General features: G+C 50.7%; 1 protein-coding gene across 1 annotated transcript in view; it reads left to right on the forward strand.

Moving 5' to 3' along the window:
- The first annotated feature begins 1,161 nt into the window (after positions 1 to 1,161).
- GPC1 (glypican 1) overlaps positions 1,162 to 22,066 on the forward strand; it is a 197,316-nt gene continuing 176,411 nt past the window's right edge. The window contains exon 1 of the mRNA XM_066326036.1: positions 1,162 to 1,365. Within this exon, the coding sequence (XP_066182133.1) occupies positions 1,209 to 1,365 (157 nt within the window). The 5' untranslated portion in view covers positions 1,162 to 1,208. The remainder of the gene's footprint in view (positions 1,366 to 22,066) is intronic.

The following is a 22,066-nucleotide window of genomic DNA, read 5'->3' on the forward strand; positions in this document are numbered from 1 at the left end:
CCGGAGCAAGTTAGATGCTGGCCAAAAGCCTGCAAGCTCATTTGGGGAAGCACACATATGCTTCAGTTCTGTGGGAAGCAGCTCAAAACGCGGCTGGCAGAGCTGCAGAGCACCAGCTTCAGGAGCTGGCAGGCTGCTGTACGAAGTAAACTCCAAAGCTGAGAATCTGTCGTAGAGAATTGCCTCTCTTCCCACGTCTGCTCTTGAAGGGGCACTCAGCCTCCCCAGGACCTTGCCGGGACTCTCCGGCTCTCAGCTGAACGCCTTTCTCCTCGCCGCTCTAAGCGTGGCACCATTGAAGTCTTGTGCTCTGCCCTTTTCCCGCCCCGCCGGGGGAACTCCGGCTCCTCGGCTCAAGCCCCGGGGCACGCCGCAGACAAAGGAGGGCTCGCCGCGCCTCGCCCCCGCGTCCTTGCCGCAGGACGGCGTGCGGGCCCCGAGCCTGTCCGAGCCTCTCCGCCCGGGGATGGACCCCCGGGATGGAGCCCCGGGAATGGAGCCCGGGGATGGAGTCCCGGGGATGGAGCCCCGGGAATGGACCCCCGGGATGGACCCTCGGGGATGGAGTCCCGGGGATGGACCCCCGGGGACGGACCCCCGGGGATGGAGCCCGGGGATGGAGCCCGGGGATGCTCCGGCGGCTCCGGGCGCTGAGCAGCGCCCGCGGCGGGGGCGCGGGGCGGGGCGGGGGCTGCGCCCGCCGCGGGATTGGCGCGGGCCCCGTGATGCCACGTCCGGCGGGGGAAGCCCTGCCCGCCCCGGAGCCGCCCCGCCGCCGCTCGGCGCGCAGGTGGAGCGGTGCCGGCACAGCCCAGCCCGGCCCGGCCCGGCCCCGCCGCGGGAGCAGCCCCGCAGCCCGCCCCGCGCCCCGCCCCGCCGCGCTCCGCCCGGCCCGGCGGCGCCGCAGCCGGCAGCATCGCGGCGGGACTGCCCGGGGATGCGGCCGCGCTAAGAACAAAAGCCCTCAGCGCGCTCACGCTCCGGGGCTTTGAAGCGGCGCGGCCGAACTTGGATCTCTGCCCTGCCCTCCTCGGCCGAGCCGCGGCGGCGTCCGGAGGCTGAAGTCGGCGGCGCCTTCTCCGCACGCCGCGGGCAGCCGGGGCTCGCCCGCCCGTCCCGCCGGGGCTGCCCGCCGAGGGGCCGCTCCCCGCGCCGCGGGACCTTGGCTTTGCCCTTCGCACGGCAGGTGGCGGGGCCAGCGGAGAAGGATGCGTGTCTTCCCGTGGGGATTTTGGCTGCTGTGTGTCGCCTCCGCCCCGGCTCGCGGTGACAGCGGCAGCAAGGCGAGGAGCTGCGCCGAGGTCCGGCAGCTGTATGGAGCCAAGGGCTTCAGCCTCAGCGGCGTGCCCCAGGCCGAGATCTCCGGTGAGTCCCGCGGGGGTCGGGCAGCCCCGGGGCCGCCGCCGGCCGGGGGATGCCCGCGCACGGCTCGGGAGCCGCGGGCCGGGGGAGCGCTGGCCGCCCCACGCCGGAGTTTGTCTCGGGCCGTGGGCGGCGAGAAGTCGGAGCGGAGAGGTTTCCCTTTCCCCGGGAGCCGAGCGCTGCCCGGCCTGCAGAGGGTCTCCCCGGCGGAGCCGATGCGAGCGGAGCTGTGAGAGGGGGGTGGTCGCACCGAGTGTTCGGCGGTGATTCTTTTTTCTCATTGTCTCGTTGCTTCTGCTCTGAGTACAAGTGAAACGGGTTTCGGGGCTTCGATTCAGGCAGCAGAATGATCGGAGTGCAATGGGTTTTGGTGTCGGAGCGGGAAAATGCCACAAGGTTGTGAGAGAGGAATTTGATTTATTTAAATCTTCTTCTAGACGGGAAGCAAACGTGTAAATGGTATTTGCCACTTACTAAAAATGAAGCAGGAGTAAAAGGACCGTGTCAAACATGAAGTGCAGAGGAAACCCGTGCAACCTACATTAGAGTGTGTCCTCCTGCCTTCATTCTGGCTTTGGATAATTCTTGGTTGATTTCCTCCTCTTTGTAGAAACAACTGAAATAGCAGAGAATATTCGGGGTCCGATTTGTGTTGGGTTTGGGTTTGTTTTTGGTTTTGTTTTTTTTTTTTTTCCTCTGAAGGCTTGGGGAAAATATGCTGATGCATTGTAGGGTTTTTTAAGATTCTCTTCAAAGTTTTGATACACCAACTAGTGACCCATATCCAGGAGCCTTCTCCTCACTTGTGGGAGCTCCCTCCTTCAGACAAAGCATAAAGCATGCAGGCGTACGTGCCAGAGCCAACCTACAGGGACACCCCAGGAAAACTGCACTTTGTAGTGCTCATCGAAGCTACACAATGCCTTATCTTGAATATTTCATCAGGTAATTTTTCAGAGAAGCCAATTTGTTGTCTGACCAATGAATGGAGAAGGCTGAACCGTGCACATGCCTCATAAATGTGATTAAATTAGTACCTTCTTTGTCAAGTTACAACTGAGAGTAAATTTCCAAAGTAAAACGGACAGTCCTCGAAGTTAAGCAGTGGGGAGTTTCAGAATCATTTGAACATCACCATTAATAGAATAAGCACTTCCGTTGAGCAAGAAAGCGGCTTTTTATAAATTTGCATCTCATTATTGCCGACGTGAATTCATGAGCTGTCGTGTTTGGAGTGGGAAGTTCTTGGAAGGCTGTTTACAAACACTGGTGGAGGTGGCTGCAGCCCTGCACACAGGGTAGTACTACGGGCACTCAGTCACTGGCGCTCGCAGCAGCTTCACGGTATCACATATCCCAGGTTAGCAGCCAGTGAAACATCCTGTACCTGCAAACTCTTGAGTTTCCACAAGTGTCAGGACACGGATTTCCAGGCTCTAGGAGTTCTGTTCCCTGCTGTGTGTTGCTATGAGCGTACAGGCTGGCTGGCTGGCGGGCTCCAGCCACAGAAGTTACAATTGTGCTATGGAACCGAGCACCACTGGCTGTTACTGTAGTCAGGGAAACTCCAGATAAATGCCATGAAAACTTGAGGAATACCCCATGGAAAGTAATTCAAAGAAGTGCTTGGAGGAAGAAGGTCCCACACACAAACGTGCTGCTGCTACCATTAGCCCAGTGTTTAAAACATCTGCCAGACTTGATGATTTTCATTGGTAATTAGCTCCTGACTGATGCGTGTCCAGGAACGCATTTTTGTGTCGCTGTATTAATTGCCCAGTGCAGTTAAAACATCAGTGAGCGTAGACAGAACCTTAGAAACGTCCTGATACAGCACAGGGTTGTGTATCCTCTATGCTTTTGGGCAGCTGTGTAGGTTAGTGCCAAGGTTGGTGCCAGTTTTGCAGTCCCCAAGAAAAGGAGTCTTGAGACCCTCCTTGCCACACATACCAAGTACTGGATCATGCACTTTATAATTCCACATCAGCTCGTTGCTTCAGGCTGGTCTCAGTGGCAGCAGTTCAGCTTGCTGACCATGGGGGTTGTCACCTGCATGGAGCCTGGTCAGGTTACACCACTGGCACCTGTGGATGCATCCACGGGCACACAGCTGAGGAGGGGCAGGTGTCTTCTGCCATGTGTCAAGTGAAAGGACAGGAAATGGATGTGCCAGGGCAAGTTCAGGTGAGATATTAGAAAAAATGTTCACTGAAAGGGTGGCATTAGGGTCCAGGCATGAGAATGAGGTGGTGGAGTCGCTCAGATGTGGATAAAGGGTTGTTGTGGATAAAGGTGGTGTTGGGTCGAGGACTGGATGAGATGATATTGAAGGGTTCTTCCAGCTTTGGTGATTCTGTGGTTGGGCAACTTTTGGATAAGTTAAGAGATGTTGATGAAGCAGGTTCAGTGTTGTCTCCAGCTGGACATGTGCTGAGGTTTCCTGATGGCAGCCTTCTGTATGTTTTGAGAGCTGCCCCATGAACCGTGATTTTATTTTATTTCTGAGCTGTCTGGAGACAAAAGCCCTTCCCTTTGTCCCTCTCCAAGAAGACCTTGCTGTTCCTTCTCTCCATTGCTTGCCCTGAAGCAAAGGGGAACATTAATTTCTTAGCCCTTGTCCCCTGAGTGGTGCTGCCGTGCTCAGGTGACCTTGCTCCTGTCTGCCTTCACCTGGCTCCAGGCACTGCCTGGTGTGTGTTGGTGTCACAGCAGCCCAGCCCCAGGAGCCAAACCAGCACTGCCTGCACCCCAGAGCTGCCCTGCAGAAGGAGTTCAGTGAGCTCCCAGCTCTGACTCAGACTGAGATTGGCTGTGTTTGTGTTGGGTTTAGAACACTTACTGCACGCTTTACACCTTCTAATCTGCATTCTTAGTTATGATTTAAGAGGATTATGAATAATCTAGTGTCTCCACAGCTCACCAGAAGGTAGTCCCTGCTTGTGGCTGCAGGGATCAGTTGGAGAAGCAGTCACACAATTATTAGCTGGCTAATAGATAAGCATCTGATGCAGGGATAGACTCTTGGCTTACCAGATTTCTCACGAACCACCTAGACAGGGTTTCCTGGTTTTTTGCTAATGTTGTACAATGCCTTTAACATGTCTAAGCACTTTAAATGTGTCAGGTGCTGTTATTAAGTGTGTTTAGGGAATACACAAGGTGTTATATCTCAGTACTTTGAAGTCAATGGCAGAATTCCCAAACATGAAAGTGGTGTCTGCTCATGTTAGCAATCCTGACAGACAGCCATGCACCCAGAGTCTCGGGTGAAGATCTCCTACACTCCGACAAGAAAGTTTCTATGGTTGGGAGAAAAGCCCCCTGCTCCTTGAGGTTGGGAAAGTTGCACCAGTTGCCGCCATGAGATGTACTACTAACTTGATCACAGCTTTCCTGCACATTGGAGAGTGTTCCCACTTCTCTTCTGGATGACCCACACCCCCCTTCTCTGATGGCTACAAAATACGGGTAACCAGTTTGAGAACTTCCAGTTTTTCCGTCTCCTCCTGAGTCTTCTGGAGGCATCAGCTGTTTCTGCTGTCTCATGTTCTTGCTGCCCAGGCACCATCACCCCACTGTGGGTCCCCTGCTCTGGTGACAGAAGGGGACACATACCTTGCTCTAGGGGTGCTCTTTGTGCCTGTGTTAGGGACTGGTTGTCTTAGGCTCACCCTGTGGCTTGTGATAGAAGAGAGTGAGCCCACGCCACAAAATATTGGCCTTTTGGGGGGATATCCAGCTTTCTCTGACTTACAGGAGTGTCTTGGGGTTGGGTGGGGGATGTTGGATGGGTGACTGCTCCCCAGTGTCTCGAGCAGAGGTAGTTCCCTCACCTGCTGGAGACAACCTGAGAGTTGTGATTTGATGTGAATGTCTTGGCCCTTGTTCTCTGTTTGGTTCAGACTTCTGCTTTGCTTTGTTTATTCCTGGGACTAATCCTAGACATGGCTTGCTGTTAGGGCACTCTTGTTGACATGGGCAGTGGGTCCAGGGCAGCTGAAGAAGAGGAGGGTACAGAAAAAAGCCAGCTGGACTTTGCCAGGCTGCCCATGCAGCTGCACATCCCACGCAGATCCTTCCCTGGCTCCCCAGCTGAAAGGAATCAGAACAATTTTTTTAACCTTTTAGTCATTTTAAGCTGTGTAATTAGGTCTTATGATGAAAACATTGTCAAGTGTATGTGTTTGAGCCTTTTAGAGAAGTGTTGTCTAAGCAGAGAACAGGTCTGGCAACCAGCTGGGACTTGATCAGGCTCTTGGAAGGGGGTAATGAAATCCCATCTTGGACAGTATTTCAGCTGCTGGCACTTCCAAAGTGGGACGAGCATCTGTGGTTTGAAACATAAAATCTGGGGCTCCTCCATTCCCCAGGAAAGATCCGTACCCGTGACTAAAGGGAGCGCTCTGTTGATCCAGCACTTTTTGAGGTGGTCATTCCATTCGGGTTGTGTTTCCTCAGGGCAGAGGGATTTCTCCACATCACTCCACGGAGGACACAGCAGCATCCCGTTAATGAGCTGAATTAGTTTGGGGCAGATCAGCGTGGCCTTTGCTGCTTTAGAGGGCGATTTCTGACGGGGCGAAGCACAGGCCCTTGTGCCTTTTCCTCCATGTGGTGGGTGTTTGGGTGGGGATGTCGGGGGGGCGATGAACGGTACCCGGCGGTGTGCGCGCCCGGCCGGAGCGCTCCGGGCCGGGGATTTATCCATGGATAACGCGGGGCGGGGGGTCTATCCATGGATAACGCGGGGCTGGGCAGTTATCCATGGATAACGCGGGCCGGGGGTTTATCCATGGATAACGCGGGGCTGGGCAGTTATCCATGGATAACGCGGGCCGGGGGTTTATCCATGGATAACGCGGGTCCCGGGGGTTTATCCATGGATAACGCGGGTCCCGGGGGTTTATCCATGGATAACGCGGGCCGGGGGTCTATCCATGGATAACGCGGGGCCGGGGGTCTATCCATGGATAACGCGGGGCGGGCATTTATCCATGGATAACGCGGGGCCGGGGGTTTATCCATAGATAACGCAGGTCCCGGGGGTTTATCCATGGATAACGCGGGGCCGGGGGTCTATCCATGGATAACGCGGGTCCCGGGGGTTTATCCATGGATAACGTGGGTCCCGGGGGTCTATCCATGGATAACGCGGGTCCCGGGGGTCTATCCATGGATAACGCGGGTCCCGGGGGTCTATCCATGGATAACGCGGGTCCCGGGGGTCTATCCATGGATAACGCGGGTCCCGGGGGTTTATCCATGGATAACGCGGGCCGGGGGTCTATCCATGGATAACGCGGGCCGGGGGTCTATCCATGGATAACGCGGGTCCCGGGGGTCTATCCATGGATAACGCGGGGCCGAGGGTCTATCCATGGATAACGCGGGTCCCGGGGGTTTATCCATGGATAACGCGGGTCCCGGGGGTCTATCCATAGATAACGCAGGTCCCGGGGGTTTATCCATGGATAACGCGGGGCCGGGCAGTTATCCATGGATAACGCGGGCCGGGGGTTTATCCATGGATAACGCGGTGCCCTCTAGCGGCGTTCCCGGCCGGGGATGGATGTCCCTGCCGCCCTCCGGACACTGCTCTGCTGCCGGCCTTAGTTGGAAGAGAATCTGCTTTTCTGTCGCCCTGAGATGGATGACTAAGCTCTCCACCACGTAATTATCCTTATCAGCTGTGTCTGAAAAAAACCCCCCTCTTTCAACAGCTTCTTTTGTTGGTGAAGCAAAAGCCTGCTATTTCTTTTTCCAGAAAATTTGCGTGGATGTTTAGCTGGAGACACCCACCAGCACCACTGTGTGAAACTGCAGAGCTCACCTCATCTCTCCTTTTCCTGCTCCTGCCTTGCAAGTGCCCTGTTTTACTGAAGAACACTTGTCACTCCGTGTCTGGGCTCTCAGGATGGGCTGGAGAGGAGATGTGTGGTTTTTGGCAGCGATTGTAAAACAGTTGGTTTAATGTTCTATTGCTTTCAGTACAGTGTCTCACATGGAGGGGACCAGAGAGAGATATTCCTTTGGGTGATTGCAGTAATTAAGTGTGCTTGGGCTTAGCCAAAGACAGGGTGGGAGCTGGTAACTTCATTATCAAAAGTGTGTGTTTAAAGCCAGAGGTTTTTCCTTGTAGGTCACAACAGCGATAACTGGAAACAAAGAAGCAGAGGCCCTGGAGCACCTGCCCATGAGCAGCAGCTGAGCACAGGCTCTGTGCCTGACCCGCCAGTGCCCACTGGGCTGCGGAGGGGGGCTGAGGATCAGCTGCTTTTATTGCAGCATCCCATTGCATTAGGCACAGTACGGCAGGGGAAGGAAGGCAGGATAAAAGGATGGCTGCAGCCTCGGAGAGCAATATCCTGACCCCGCTGTCTGCAGCAGTCTCAGCACTGTGTGAGAGCTGGGGCCAGTGCTCAGCTCTGGTCTCATGGCAGCAGCTCGTGGGTTCCTCCTGCTTGTCTTGTGGGGCTGTGGACGTGAGGAGCAGGGTAGTTGGGGGAGTGACTGACAGCTGTCACTGGCGCAAGGAGAATTTTTGTATTTGCTTCCAGCATTCAACTGAGAATTTCAGGGCAAGACCAGGGAAACAGACATCTCAATTCTGTGGAAATCCACTGGCTTCCTCAGGGAAAACAGCTTTAATTTCTGTTTGCTGCCCAGGTCCCTGCTGAATGCTACATGTTTCTGTATATTGGGTTTCTTTCTTTGCCCCATGGGATGCTTCTGTGTTCATGCAGCAGGCAGGTGGCCCCAGGGAGGGGATACTGTCAGAACAGCGGGCTGCTCTGGCACACAGCTGCCTCAGCTGGCTCTGCCTGACTTCTGTGACAGGGCAGAGTCAGGAGTGTTGCTTTCCCCCAGCAGCTCCCAGGGTGGTGAGTGCTCCTGTTGCTCCGGCTCAGAGAAGCTGTAACAAAAGCCCCTGCAGAGGGCTGCCCTCAGCGAGCTGTCCTGTCCTGCAGTGGTGGGGTGTCCCCTGATGGAAGCACATCCAGTTCCACAACAGCAGCGCTGGGCTCAGCCTGCTCTGGGGACAGGTAGAGGGTCCCCATGTCCCTGCAATGTCCTGCCCTGCAGAGGGCATGGAGCAGACCTAGAGTCACCTTCTTGCCTTTTCCTTCTGCTCAGCTGAGTGTTCATTCAGAGAGGGGCTGGACGTGCTGCCTCTGGTTGGGTGGCAGGAAAGTCACCTCAAGTGCTCTCCTCAGCTTTCGTCTGCCCCTTCTGAACTTGCTGCACAGATTGAGTCTTTCTGACAATCCTAAATCACTCTTTTCTACCTCTCTAAGTTAGGCCAGAGTTGGGCCTCTTCTTTTTCAGTTTTCCTCCAAGCAGTGACTCCCAGGCCCAGCTGTGAGAAGGAAGGAGAGCTGGAGTGGGCAGCATGTGGGACAGACACGCCACCTGCACTGGTGGTGGTCTGGAGCCAGTCCACAGCAGCCTCTTCACCTTTCAGTTTACCTGGGAAAAAGTGACACTTTTGTTTTGCTGTCTGCATCTCCCTGATGTCTGTAAGGGTAACTCTGCCCCACTGTGACGGGGACAGACCCAGGGAAGGCAGACTCTAAAGCTTGCAGGATCCCTCATAGCAGTTGCTTGAAGGGTATTCCACCGTGTTTTGCAGATTTTTTGCACGACACTGCCGTAGCTGCCATTGCATTAGAATATTTCCCCTCGAAGTTACAAAAAAGAGATAAATTTCATAACTCAAGGAAAGCAGAAAATCTCCTCCGTTCTCTGTTAGCCGTGAAGGACAGACCGCCCTCTATTCTGCTGTCTGTTTACCCTGACACTTTGTTGCTCAGGATATGTTTTATCCCTGACAGGTGAAACTTGTCTTTAAGTAACATTTGATTCCCAGGGAATCGGGTTTCCTCCGTTGCCAGATTGTTCTTGCAAAAAATAATGAAGCTCTAGACTGCAGACACTTAAAATGCTTGTCTGAACGTGACAAGGCTGTGAGCTTGGTCAGTCCCTTCTGCCCGCTAATCTGTTCCTGTTTTACTTGGAATTCTTCAGATATGGAAAACTTTTCTTTCTTAAAGTTCAAATAAGCAGAGCGCTGCGACAGTTTTCCACAATGCTCTTGCTTCTGAGCTTTAAAAAATACACTCATCACAACTGTGTTGCCTGTAGAGAAATTATAAAACTAATTTGATTTTATGTGCTTTTCTGTATAGTGCAGCGTGAATCAGAAATACAGAATTACCCAGCTGTTACAGACTCCTGTTCTAGCGACAGGAGTAAAACCAGTTTTCCAATTGCTATGCATTCTTCTGAAGGATAAAAAAGAGAAGAAAACAACAACAGAAGTTTTGCTGTGGTTTGGGGGAGCAACGTGGTAGTACTTATGTGGACAGTCAATCTTTTATATTACTGAAATGCAAATACTCTATGACAAATAGTTTTGGCTTGCAAAAAATTAGGATTTTATAGGATTGTAAAACCATCCTGTATAATTTGGTTGAATGGGCATATTTCTAAAATATTTTAGAGATTCATAGTTGTAATTTTTTGTTTATAAATAAAACCATAATAAAAGCACTGCCAGAAATGAGCATTAATTTTGCATCTTTAAAAACACAGCTACAAAGAGGCTCCTTCAGTGTCTTCTGCTCTCAGCTCATGTCGTCGCACTGAAGTTTGCGGCGATTTTGTTGTATAATTGATCCTGAAGCGAGTGCCAAGCACAACAGACTGGAGTGTGAGTGAGGGCTGCTGTCCCAGAGCCTCGTCTGCTGCTCCCCAGATAAGCTGCAAAGCGGGTGCTGTAATTCCTGCCTGGGCCTGGCACCAGGGAGCTCTCCTCCTAGTCCCCATCTGGATGCAAATCTTCACCGTGGAGCTGGAAAAGCCGCTTCACTCGCCTTGTTTCAGCAGTTTCCTCTGCCATAAACACTAAATTGGAATGAGTAACTCACGGGAAGTTTGGTTTGTTCAACTCTGACTCTGGATGTCAGAGCAGTGGTCTTCCACCCCGCTGCAGTTGCTCGCTGTGCACAGCTGCACGAGTTTAAAACAGTTGGAGAACCAGTTTAGATTTTTACAAACATCTGTTTGGCTTTGTGACAGAATAGCAAACACCCCCTGCAAAAGGACCCCTCTGTCTCTCCCCTTGCGTTTGCGGGAGGTCTCAGAGAGGCTTCCATGATGAGGGAGGAGGAGGTTGGTATTTTTATTAGAGCGGCTCTCAGGGCCAGAGCGTAGCTGAGGGACTCATCTGCTGTGAATTTGAGGAAGGGCTGCACAATAGTGGGAACCCGTGGGTAGGAATCCCCAGGACTCAGCTGCAGGCTCCCCTGGGCTGTGGCCCATCCTGTGCCATGGCCCTGGGTTGTAGCAGTGCCTCAGATGCTTGTGTCTTGGGGATTAGTGGGCAGGAGACCTTGGGAAGAGCCTGGGGAGGCCAAAGCAGTGTTCCAGTTTGCCTTTTGCCAGTGGTGGGCTTGGCAGTGCTGGGTTAATGGCTGGGCTCAATGACCTTAGAGGTCCTTTCCAACCAAAACAATTCTGTGATTTGTGGCAGCTCTGTTCTGTGCCCAAAACACAAACTTTCACAGGTGCGTGGTGGCCACATGCTGAGCTTGTCCTCAGAGGTGAGTGTTACCTGGCCCTGAGCCCTGTGCCCACAGGCACACCTCTCACAGGCAAAGTCCTCTTTGGGCACGGTGTGATCCCTGCATTTTGATGTAGCACGTACCTTTGCTTGGTGTGGCTTTACCTGTGCCCATAAATGGAGGAATGGCTCATCCCAAAGCTGGGACTCCACTGCTCTGCTTTCAGAGCTGGTATAAAAGTGCCCTTGGCAACCAGAGCTCACCTCTGACACGCAGCTGGTTTGTCCCTTCTGTACTGAGGGACAACTTGTTTTGCCATATGCACATGTCCTGTACTGTTCAGCTGTGGGATCACCACAGCCCCACATGTCTCTGTGCTGAGCCTTTCATGTCAGGATGGCTGAGTGGACTGATCATGCTGCTCCTTAGGGCAGTACAGTCAAGGAAAACCTAAACCAAGTGTTGATAGCACTTCTGCAGAACTAATTAAAATGAATTTTTTGTTGGTAAATCTTCATAGGCACCAGCAGATATAAATAAGCAAAGCTTGAGCTGTGACTTTATTCTTAAAATAAACAGAGAGGAAACACCTTTTGACAGGGGGCACATTTTACTTGTAAACCAGGAGAGAAAGTCACTGTGTTGAAATGCAGTATCACTTCTCCCACTATCCTGGATCAGCTGTCTGGGAGCTTGAGTTTTGGTTTAATTAGTAACACTGATGCTAGTGTTTGTGTTGCACTGAAGAGATCTCCTGTCACAGTCGTAATATTAAATATTTTTTCACAGTTAGCAAAACACCGTGTGACAAGTTTTAGGGCTGAAATTCCTAAATGTACGTGTGTCCAGCAGCATGGTGTCTTGTGTTATCCTGCTGTCACTGATATATTTTGAGCACTTTACATCACTCAGGCTGACCTGGCTATCCTTTTTGCCAGCTACAGAAAAAGACTTGTGAGATGTCCCTTTCCAGGGTTCTTTATGGGAGCAGTGGTTTCTCTGGGAGCTACTGAGAAATGAGGCTGAAGAGCAATGTCCACAAGTGGTGTGCAAAGCCAGTGTTCCTGTGTTGTTCTGTAAACTGGAGGCTGCAGGGTTTGTCTAGTGTAGAATGCATAAAAGTACAATAACTGATAGAAGAAAATTAGGTTTTTGCATCCATTTAAAAAAAATGCTGTGAAGTGCCTTACAGTCTTGTGTTTGGCTGTGGGGTGGCATCTGGAGCACGGTGCCCCATTTCAGGGGACCTGCCCAGGAAAGGTGCAGCTGCAGTGGAGCCACCAAGCTGCTGGTGAGGCTGCAGTGTGCCCGAGGGGCAGCCCTGAATGCTGGGCTCGTTCAGCAAGTGAAGGCCAGAAGAAGGAGGGCTAGACGAGATACCACTCCTGCCTGCAGCTCCTCAGTGTGTGAGAAGAGAGGAGACAGAACTGGACTTTATGTGTGGTCCATCAGGAGCTGATGGACACAAACTGGAACTGGGGAAATTCTCATTTCATACATGGAAAGACTTTTTCAACCTGAGTGATGGGACAGCGGCCCAGAGTCCAGAGAAGTGTTGTGATTTCCATCTCCATCCTTGAAGATACTGAGAGTTTGAGAGGACCAGGCCTTGGAGCATCTGCTCTAGTTTGTCCTGCTCTGAATGAGGGCTTGCACAGATGGCTGCAGAGCACCTGTAGGCTTCAATTTTTCTGAGATTCTGTGCAAATGCTGTAATTGTGCCATACACAGACCAGGTGTACGGAAGAGGACTTTTGTTAATGATGCTCTTCTGAGGAGGGATGAAAGAAAATCCTTCCAGTACTGCCATGTAACATTAGCAATTTTTGAACTTACTTATTAGTTTATGAAAAATGACATCTAGTGAAATCAAAGAGGAGCAACAGCATCCTCCTACATGAGTAAAAACCTGTGCTGGTACTCCAGAGAGCAGTTAAATTTTCTGCTCTGGCACATGTGTCTGGCATGACCTTGGGCAAGTTGCTTAATCTGTCTGTATCTCCAATCCCCATCTGTTCATTACTGTCTTTAAATTACAATACCTTGTTTTTGTAATTTGTCTTTGAATTATCAAGTCTTGGAGTACTGATTCTCACCATTTCTCTGAATTTCACTGTACAGTACTAAGCACAATGGGACCATAAATCTTCATCAGTCCTGTGATACATGAATAATAAACAGCAACGGCACAATTTTGGGCCACATTCTGCCTCTGATCTTGTGATGCATAAAGACAGGGGGTTTTGTTGATTAAAATGCTGTGCTGATCAGCCTAACGAAGATACATGGGCCTTACTGAACAGATTTTTACCAGCCTGTTGTTGGCTCTTTGGTTTGTTGGGGTTTTGTTCTATTTCATCATTACTCATTGATTGCAGGTATCTAAACAATTTGCTTGGCAGATCAGGGAATAATAAATTCCTTTAATCTGTGTCTCTTTCAGTTTAATTATTGTTAACTCATTACTTAGTGTTCAGTTCCATGGATAATGAACTCTGTTCACTGTGTGGTGAAACAGAGTTGGACTACAGAGACAGAAGTGGCTTCTCTGGTTCTTTTGAAGATACAAACCAAAATTGCAGAGTCACTGAGTGTTTAACTCCAGGTTGGATTAAAGGTTTCCAGCAGGCACACTGTGGTTACCTTTGCAGGCTCCATGTAGGTTAACATTATTTCCAACATTGGTTCCGTGTCTGGCACTGCATTACATTTGTTGCTTTATTTTTAGGCAGTTAAGAAACTGGTAAGTACAATGTAGGCAGCTATTTTAGTCTTGATTACAAGACAGTGTCTAATAAATCATATGTAGTACAATCCTAATTACTGCAGACAGACTTTACATTTGTGACTGTGGTCATGCTGTGTTGGACTACTTCCTGCAGAGTTTAGCAGTGTGTTCAGACCTCCCTGTTTTGGCTACAGCTGGGAGAGAAAATCCTTCATTGACTCGGGGGTGCTGCGGTCTCTAGTGCCATGGCACTGAGCATCTGGGTTCTTTTAGGCCATGACCCACGTCTCTTGGTTCTCCGTGCTGTAATGTCCTTTGTTGTGCCAGCCCCAGGGACACCCCACGGGGATCAGGGTCACCCCCTGTGGCTGTGCTGTCACATCAGCGGCTCAGTTCAGCCCCAAAGCCACACCTAACACACGCTGGAACACACCTCGTGTGGGTTTTCACACCTGGGTGATGTATCTTGAGTTCTCCTGCAGAGGCTGGACAGCAGAACCTGGGGACACTGATGCACCAGGGAGGAGAGCAGGGCATGAGGAGCCCCTGCATGAACCCCCTCTGCTCTGCAGCTCTGCACAGCAGTTCACCAGGCATCAGAGTAAAAATACCACCCAGACTCCCCTGAGCACCTGGGCTGGGTCTCTGGAGCACAACATGAAGCCTGCAAACACAGCTGCCCTGGGCAGAGACGTAACTTTCCTACCATCAGCTAAAATGAAGTCAAGAAAATAGGGATTTTGGGGAGATCCATGCTGAATGGCTTCTGAGGGTTTGGCAACGTGTCATGGAAAGCCTGAGTATGGCTATACGTCAAAGATCACTGCTGAAATGTTTATTTTGGGCTTGCTACTGTATTCTGCTCAGTCTTGAGGAGAAGACAGTTTGTAGCCTTCATACTGTCTGACCATTTTCCACACAAATTTAATGGGATGAACTTTCTTGCAAAGTTAACAAGGAGAGAAAACTTGAGAGCTCCAGATTACTAAATTGCTGCTCTGGAGATATTTTTCCTCTGCTGGGGAAGGACTTGTTTTTGCAGTGTCCCCCACAAAAACCCTTTAATGCAAATGGCATTACCGACATTTGCAGAAAGAGAAAATGGCACTTGCCAAATCTGCAAATCACGGTTGTGTTTCTGTCAGCTTTGGCAGTTACATGGCTTCTGGTAACGCTAATGAAGGCAATCTGCTTTTAATTTAAAATCCTCCCTGCAGAAAAAAAGTAGCTGGCAGATTCGGCAGTATCTTTGTGTGAAACTTCTTTATTTGCTATGGTTTGCTTTAGCCAAGGAGAAACAGTTAATTAAAAAATATTCCTAATGTAGCCAAATATGCAGGAATGTTCTTATGCAACAACTACCTGTACCAGTTCTGCAGTAAATCACTTCTTTGTTTTCATTTGATGAGCAATTCTAATTAACCAAATAAAAATACTGCTTACCTTGCACTTAACTCAGCATGTTTGCTGCTTCTCAGATGATGGAGGGCCCAGGACAGCGCGTTTTGTTTGGGTGACTTTTGGATTCAGCACAGCCGAGGTGGTCAGAGAGGATAACTCTGACAAGGAGAGGGTAACTCTGCCCAGGGAGCAGTTCCCACTGGCTGGGGTGGGCAGGGTGGGAGCACCCATGGGTGCAGCTCTCCCAGAAGGCTTGCCCTGGCTCTGTGCCTCCTGCAGGAGACAGAGGAGGGGGGAATACAGCACAGCTCAGACCACGTTTACAGGCAGTTTCTTTGAGGGCATTTTTCCTTAGTTCAGAAGGCACTGAACCAAATCATGGATCCAGTCCACGTCATTTGGTGCTTTGCAGAGCAGGAAAAAGTCTGTGCTCGGAGAAGAGGGTGAGGAAAGTGCCTGTGTGTTGAACATGTACAGTGATGGTGATGTGGTCCTGCAGCAGAATCCTCTAGAAATGATCCAAGTGCCTGGATTGTGCCTGGAAGGGACCTCCACTGTGTTGTGGTCACTTCCTTCAGCCCTTGGTCCTGCCCTGGATCCTTTGCAGCAGTTCAGAGGAGCTGCAGGCAGGAGCTACACCTTGGTGTTTTGCTGGTTTTGCAGAGCTTAGGACATCTGTGGAGCTGTAGAATGAGAGAGTTGGGCAGGAGATACCAGAAGGCTTCCTGACAAGTGTAAAAGGGATCAGACAGCCTGGTCAACAACTGGGGTGCTCCAAGTGCAGGATTTGCACAAGTCCCACTTGACAGAACACCATCAGCTGCAACCAGTCTGCCACATCTGGGAGCAATGGAATTCGTTTTTTCTTTTTTAAAAATTTATAAAGCTAGAAATTTTTCTCTAGCTTTAGGAGAACAAAAGTTAAATGTACTGTGGAGTTGTCTTGAACTCGTGTATAACTAGGGTAAGCATTTGCATTGTCACATGATGAAAGCATTTTACACTTTATTGGATTGTAGTAACTTCTTCAGCCCTGCATTTCATGTGTGCAGGAAGGAGGGGTTTGGCTTGTTTCACAGATATTTCACAACGATTCAAAACTTACTCATTCCTCTTTTCATCACAAATGAAAAATGGCCAAAGTTCTTGGGCCTGTAGGTTATTACCCCTTCACACAAGCCCTTGTTTGGAAAGGGGTGGGAGCTGGTGGAGGCACTGATGCACCCTGAAGCAGACCCTGCTGCCCTTTGCTGTGACAGGAGGAGTTGTTATAAGGCGGTGGCTGGAGCCATATTTTCCTACCCAAAGTCTGGGTGTTCAGCAGTCGGCGTGACTGCCCCGTTGGAGCTGCAGCAGCACTGGTACAAGGGGCTGCAGCTCCAGCAGGTCTCCAAAGAGCTGAGAAGTTGGGCACAGCCTTTCAGGGCTGCACCAGAGTGCAGACAGAACTGACTCCCTGCTCCCATCTGCTGCAAGGCTGTACCACAGGGACAAAAATCTGGCCTCATTGCTTCCTCCCAGGGGATTTAGCTTGGAACTTTGAAACCTAACCTCCTGCTCCATCCCTAAATTTAAATGCAGAGTTCCTGACTGAAGATAGAAGCATATGTCAGGGAAGCACTGGGACACAGCCGTCCCCTGGATATTTATAATCTGCTGTTGCTTTGGGAGTTTGCTGTAGAAACAGGAGCCAGAAGAAGGCCCAGCTTGGCAGGAAGGCTTGTATGGGGTGTGCACTTGGGCTGCCAGAGAGCTGCCCTGTTAGGGACATGCAATGAGCCCTCCCTGTTCAGAATTCACTGGCAAATGAGCGCTGGGAGGGGTGGAAAGATGCTTGATGTCTAAAGCAGAGGTCACCTGAGGTAATCCAGAGGCACTGGGGGAGTGCCATGGTCGTGTTTCCAGAAGCAGCCATGGTCTTGGAGCCTTGCTGCACAAAAGAAGTCACTCAAACAGAAAGCTCACCATCCCAGCAGAGCCTCGTGGGGACTGCAGGCCAGCTGCAGCTTCCCTGGTGACCTTGGGGAGGGAGCAAGTGATCTAACAGATGGAGAAAATGTATTCTTGTGATTAGTGGGTGATGGGCTCCTCCTAAGAAGAGAAGGTCTGTTCTTTTAATTAATTAGCTGGTTAATATGTTTGTGCAATGGCATGCCCAGCTAATGTGCAGTTTCTATGAATACACATACAAATGGTAGTAATGGGTGCAGATGGCTGTAATTACCCACGTTGGTTTCTGCAGTAATTGCACATGCAACACATCAAGTTGGCATAAAAATTGACGTGTATTGGGTGATTTGTTTCCCTCCCCCACTGCATGTGGAGGTGCTCATCCATACACCTGGATTTTCCCTGGGCTCACTGCTGGGCTGAGCCACCAGCTGAGGCGAGGCTTTAGATTTTGGTACGTGCAATAGAAACTTGAGCAAGGTGAGGAGCTCTTCAGGTGCCATGTGAGGTGTCTGGTTGGCCTCCACAGGGCAGCTGCCTATTGCTCTGACAGCCAGGCCTCAGAGGGGTGTGTGAGGGGCTTGGGTGCCCTGCAGGAAGCTCAGAAATGTTTGTCTGGGTCTCCCCATGGACTGACTCAGCCCTGCAGTGTCAGTGCTAGCAGAGGACACACTTAGGAACCCAGTGTGGCTGTGCCACCTTTCTGAGGTCTGTCACTTCGTACTCCCACAGCTTCTCCAGAGGGGATGGCAGGGGTACAGCTCTGCCTGTCCTTCACAGACCTTTTGTCCAGGAATATTATCTAATCTCTTTTGACACCTGCTGGATAAGGTCTGCCCAACAAAGTCCCATGGCAGCAAGCTCTGTAAGTTCATCTCCCACTGTAGAAAATAGCACTTCTCTCTCTTCTAAACTAGCAAAGCCCTTGAACTTGCACAGCTGTCTTTCACTTGGATGAATCTGTAAAAGGGCTTTTATTAATAAGCCGAATGCTAAGGAGGAGTTGCATTCAAGAGACAATTCAAGATTTGGGGAAGTGATTACATCTTCTTTTCTGTAAGGGCTGCCTGGAGTAAGAGGACAATGTCAGATAGCTGCAGTGGTGCAGCTCGAGAAGGGAAATTGAGCTGCTTGGAGTGACTGAAGGACCTGGAAGCTCCTGGCTGGCAGCAGCAATGGGGGCTGCCAAAACCTCTTTCTGCATCCCCGCCGAGCAGCGCTTACTGGAATTGGATGATGGACTCCCTCTGAGCCAAGTGACTGAGGAGCTGCTTATCCACGAGGATGAGTTCTTGTTTAGCAAATGGCAAAGACAGCTGAGGGGAAGTGCACATCAGAATGCATTTCTGAGATGGCTAAGGGCTGCTCCAGGTATAAGCCCCGAGCACCATCTGCTCTGGGAGTGCTCAGCACGGAGCAGAAGGAGCTGGGAGAGCTGCTGCCACTCCGGGCACCTTGAATCCAGAGGGAAGCACCCACAAGGAAAAGCTGCTGGCCGCTGCGCTTCACCCCCAGGACACCTCTGGGGGATGGATGGGTGACTGTGTGTGTACCTGTCTCTCCCTGCTCCGGGCAGCAGGCTCTGGGAGAATGAAAGACCTGTGGATAATTCATGTGTCTGCACTTCTCTGTGGAGTGCCATTAATCTTTGCATCAGGAGGCCGCTGCTTTGTCTCCCAGCGCTAAACCTTGAAGGCTCGTGATGGCAGTTAAAAAGGCTGGGGTACAAAGGGAAGTTTAAAGAAGCCTTGTGAGAGAAATTCATGTCAGAGAGTGAATAATCTGAAGGCTCTGTGCGGTGTAATGGAGAGCCAAGCTCAGGCTGATGACTCTAACGTAGTCAGCAGTGCAGAAAAGAACTGTAAGTACTTCCAAATCCTATGGCCATCCTTTCTTTCTGCAGCAAAAATCTCTTGTCATCAGGGGTTTTTTCAAGCTTTTTTTTTGTCTTTCTCTTACAAGGTATGGTCCCTGTTAAATATTTACTTTTCAGCTAACATTTTCCCTCTCTGGTTCATTTGGTTTGGGACACTATTTCTCCTGTTTTTGAAGCTTGTTTTGTTAGGCTGCTAAGTAAAGCCTTCCCCTTTTCTGACAGCCTTTTTACTGGCTCTTTAAAGCTCTTCTTTGATGTGAGCTCAGAAACACAGATCTTACTCTTTTATCGCTTTCTCATGTCACTTTAAAACCAGTTATGGGCACCACAAACTATTAAAAACAATCTAAGCTAACCTCTCAAGTGACAGATACTCAAGACCTACCTTTTATTTTCAGGCGTGTGTGTAAGGCAGACTTTAATTTTGAGGCAGCAAGAAAGGATGCTGCTTGGTGAAGAGACGTGATTGTGGAGGCTCCAAAAGTTCTTTTGGAAAATTGATGTGGGAAAAGGCAGAGCAATGGTGAGTTTAATATACCAAGAGACTCACTCTCCATGCTGCCTTGCCTGTCCTCTTCTTCTGTCTTCTACACTAATTCAATTGATCCTTTGTTGATAATTGAGTTACCTGAGTTCATTCCTTCTTCAGCAAGAGGGAATATTGGCCTGACACATGGAGTGTGGAGCTGGAAAGGACAGCTGGGTCCCGACTTCAGGCCTCTAATACCTAATGCACTGAGGTCTGATGAAACAGCTCCCCGTGTCCCCAGGCACAGGAGGTGCTGCAAAAGCCAATAATGAGGAGAGGTCAAGCAGAGCCAAAGCATCACTGTGTTTTGCATAGAAAAACATGCACTTTTCTGACATTCTAAGTGCATGTTAGAAAAGGAGCTGTAAAAAAGAACTCCCCAAGCTTTTTGTTGTTCTCCATGTGAGAGCAGCTTTAGGGTTCTCTGAAGAGCCCATCTCTGCCAGCCCATGAGGCAGAAGACTCAGCTGGTACAAACTGAGTGATGTTTTGTCACTTGTCTTGTGCAGTAATGGTGCTGCTGCTGTTTTCTTGCAAATAATACCTGCCAGCCTGGAGGTGGGTGTGTGCTGGCAGCCCCTCACCCTGCACACCTCTGGCATCTCCTGGTGCTGCCACCTTTGGCTCCTGGCTGTCATCCACCCAGCAAACCTGTCAGGTCAGGACAGGCCACCTGCAGGGGAGCCTTGGTCCCGTGGTGAGAGCAGGAGAACTTGGAATTCTTGAGCTCTGTGAACCTCAGTAAAACAACCCTCTGTTTGCAGACTTGTGTCCATCAGAAGTGGCCGTGTCTGCCAGGTCCTGGTAATGAGAGCTGGTAGAAGTATCTTGGAGTGGAGCAGGAGAGAGCCAAGCACAGCACTGGCAAAAGGAAACCAGCCATTAAAAGTGCTAGGAGAAAACCTGGATACCTCTTTAACAATTTTTCTCGCTTCTGCAGCCAACTCTGACGTGGTAGTGCAAAGCACTGGTGGGACACACAGAAGAAGGACGCCACCATCACCTCTTGCCAACTAGGTGAAACTATTTAAAAATGCCTTACCTTCACCTTTTTCAACACTGTCATAATTTAAATAATAGTATTTTTCCAATATGTAACTATTCCCAAATAAATATTTTTTATTATTATTTTTAGCTGAGGGTGTACAATTATCTGGCATTGCTCAGAGGTCCCTGATGTGCTGAGAAAGCTGTGTTTCTCTACTTCACTGCTCAGGGGTGCCACTGTAGCTGTGAACAGCAGCAGCTGGGCTGAAATTGGCTGGTTCAGGGCTCTGACAGGCCAGAATAGTGTCTTCTACCTCTATCAGACTGAATTTTCCGGAGCCAGACCTTGAGTAAGTGGGGTTTGTAACTTTGCCCTCAGAAGATCTGCCAAGCACTTTTGCTCTGGCCTTTTTGGTCTGAATTAACCATTTTCTTATGGGCAATTTCCTCCTCTTCCTTTTGCACAGCTGCCTGACAGCCCTTCAGACTGTCTGCAAAAGCTACACGTGTTGGTTTGCAGCAATGTAAGCTTTTGAGTTACCAAATCCCACAGAGCCCTTTGTCTTTTTTACGCGGGGGGGGGATGCTCTGTAAGGCTGTGCCATCCCCTGATGGAGAGAACCTTTTCTGATGGTTTGCATGTGCTGCCTTGTCCCTGCTTGGTTCCCTGGGCAGGGTTGGCAGGGCAGCAGGAGCAGTGCAGGTGAGGCTGCAGGGCTGCAGCTCTCCCCAGTGGCCCAGGGTTCTCTCTCAGCTGTCCTTCTCAGCTGCTGCTGGACACGGGCAGCTGCTGTTGTCTCAGCGTGGGTTTTGCTTGGTTTTGTTTTAATCTGGCCACTTCATTGTGTGCCTGAATTAGAGCGTGCTCTTTGAAGATCTCACTGCTTGCCTGCAGCCTTATGGGAGGGCTTTTGGAAGTGTGTCCCTTGGCCTCCAAACATTTTTGATCCTCAACTCACAGCGGATTGGGAAGCGAGGTGTGTCTGTGTGGTTTTTCTCCCTCTCCCTTGCCTTTAGCTGAGCGTCAGGATATCTGGCCCTTGGTGCATCAGAGGGCTTATCTCTAATTCATAAAGGAGAGGTCTCTGCCGTGTCCAACCTGAGAGTTCCCAAGGGTGCCTTTCACACAGTACTGCTGGGGTGCAGCCTGTCCCAGGTGCTAACCTCTGCTGGAGCTCTCAGGGCTTCTCTGTCACCACTGCAGCCTCTGCTTTCACTTTCTTTATGTACACATCAGCCTCCTGCAAAGCAACCACAAGTCGAGACAAATTGGAGCTGCCTCCTGCACGTCCAGCTCAGGGCTTACAGGGCTTTCCAAGCCAGCCATGTGTCTGGGTTCCTCTCCTTTCAGCCAGGTTTGTCTGGGGCTGCCCGTGCTGTGCAGGGACAGTCTGCAAACACCTTTCATCAGGACTGACAAGGTGAAAATCGTCACACCCAGGGGTCAGGGTGCTGAGCTGCACTGAGCTTAGCCATGAGGAAAGGACATGCACCAGTGCCTCTGGGGGCTGGAAATCTCTGCAGCAGAGATGCAGCCAGGGGTTTGTGACTGCCCTGAGCAGAGCACAGCCTCAGTCTTCATGCTGCTGTTAGATCCTCCTTCAGCCAGCCAGGCTCAGGCCGGGCAGGAGCCTCAGGGCTCACAACAAATGGGGAAAAGCAACTTGGCT

Source organism: Sylvia atricapilla, chromosome 10, assembly GCF_009819655.1.
Source record: "Sylvia atricapilla isolate bSylAtr1 chromosome 10, bSylAtr1.pri, whole genome shotgun sequence".
Taxonomy (NCBI): Eukaryota; Metazoa; Chordata; class Aves; order Passeriformes; family Sylviidae; genus Sylvia; species Sylvia atricapilla.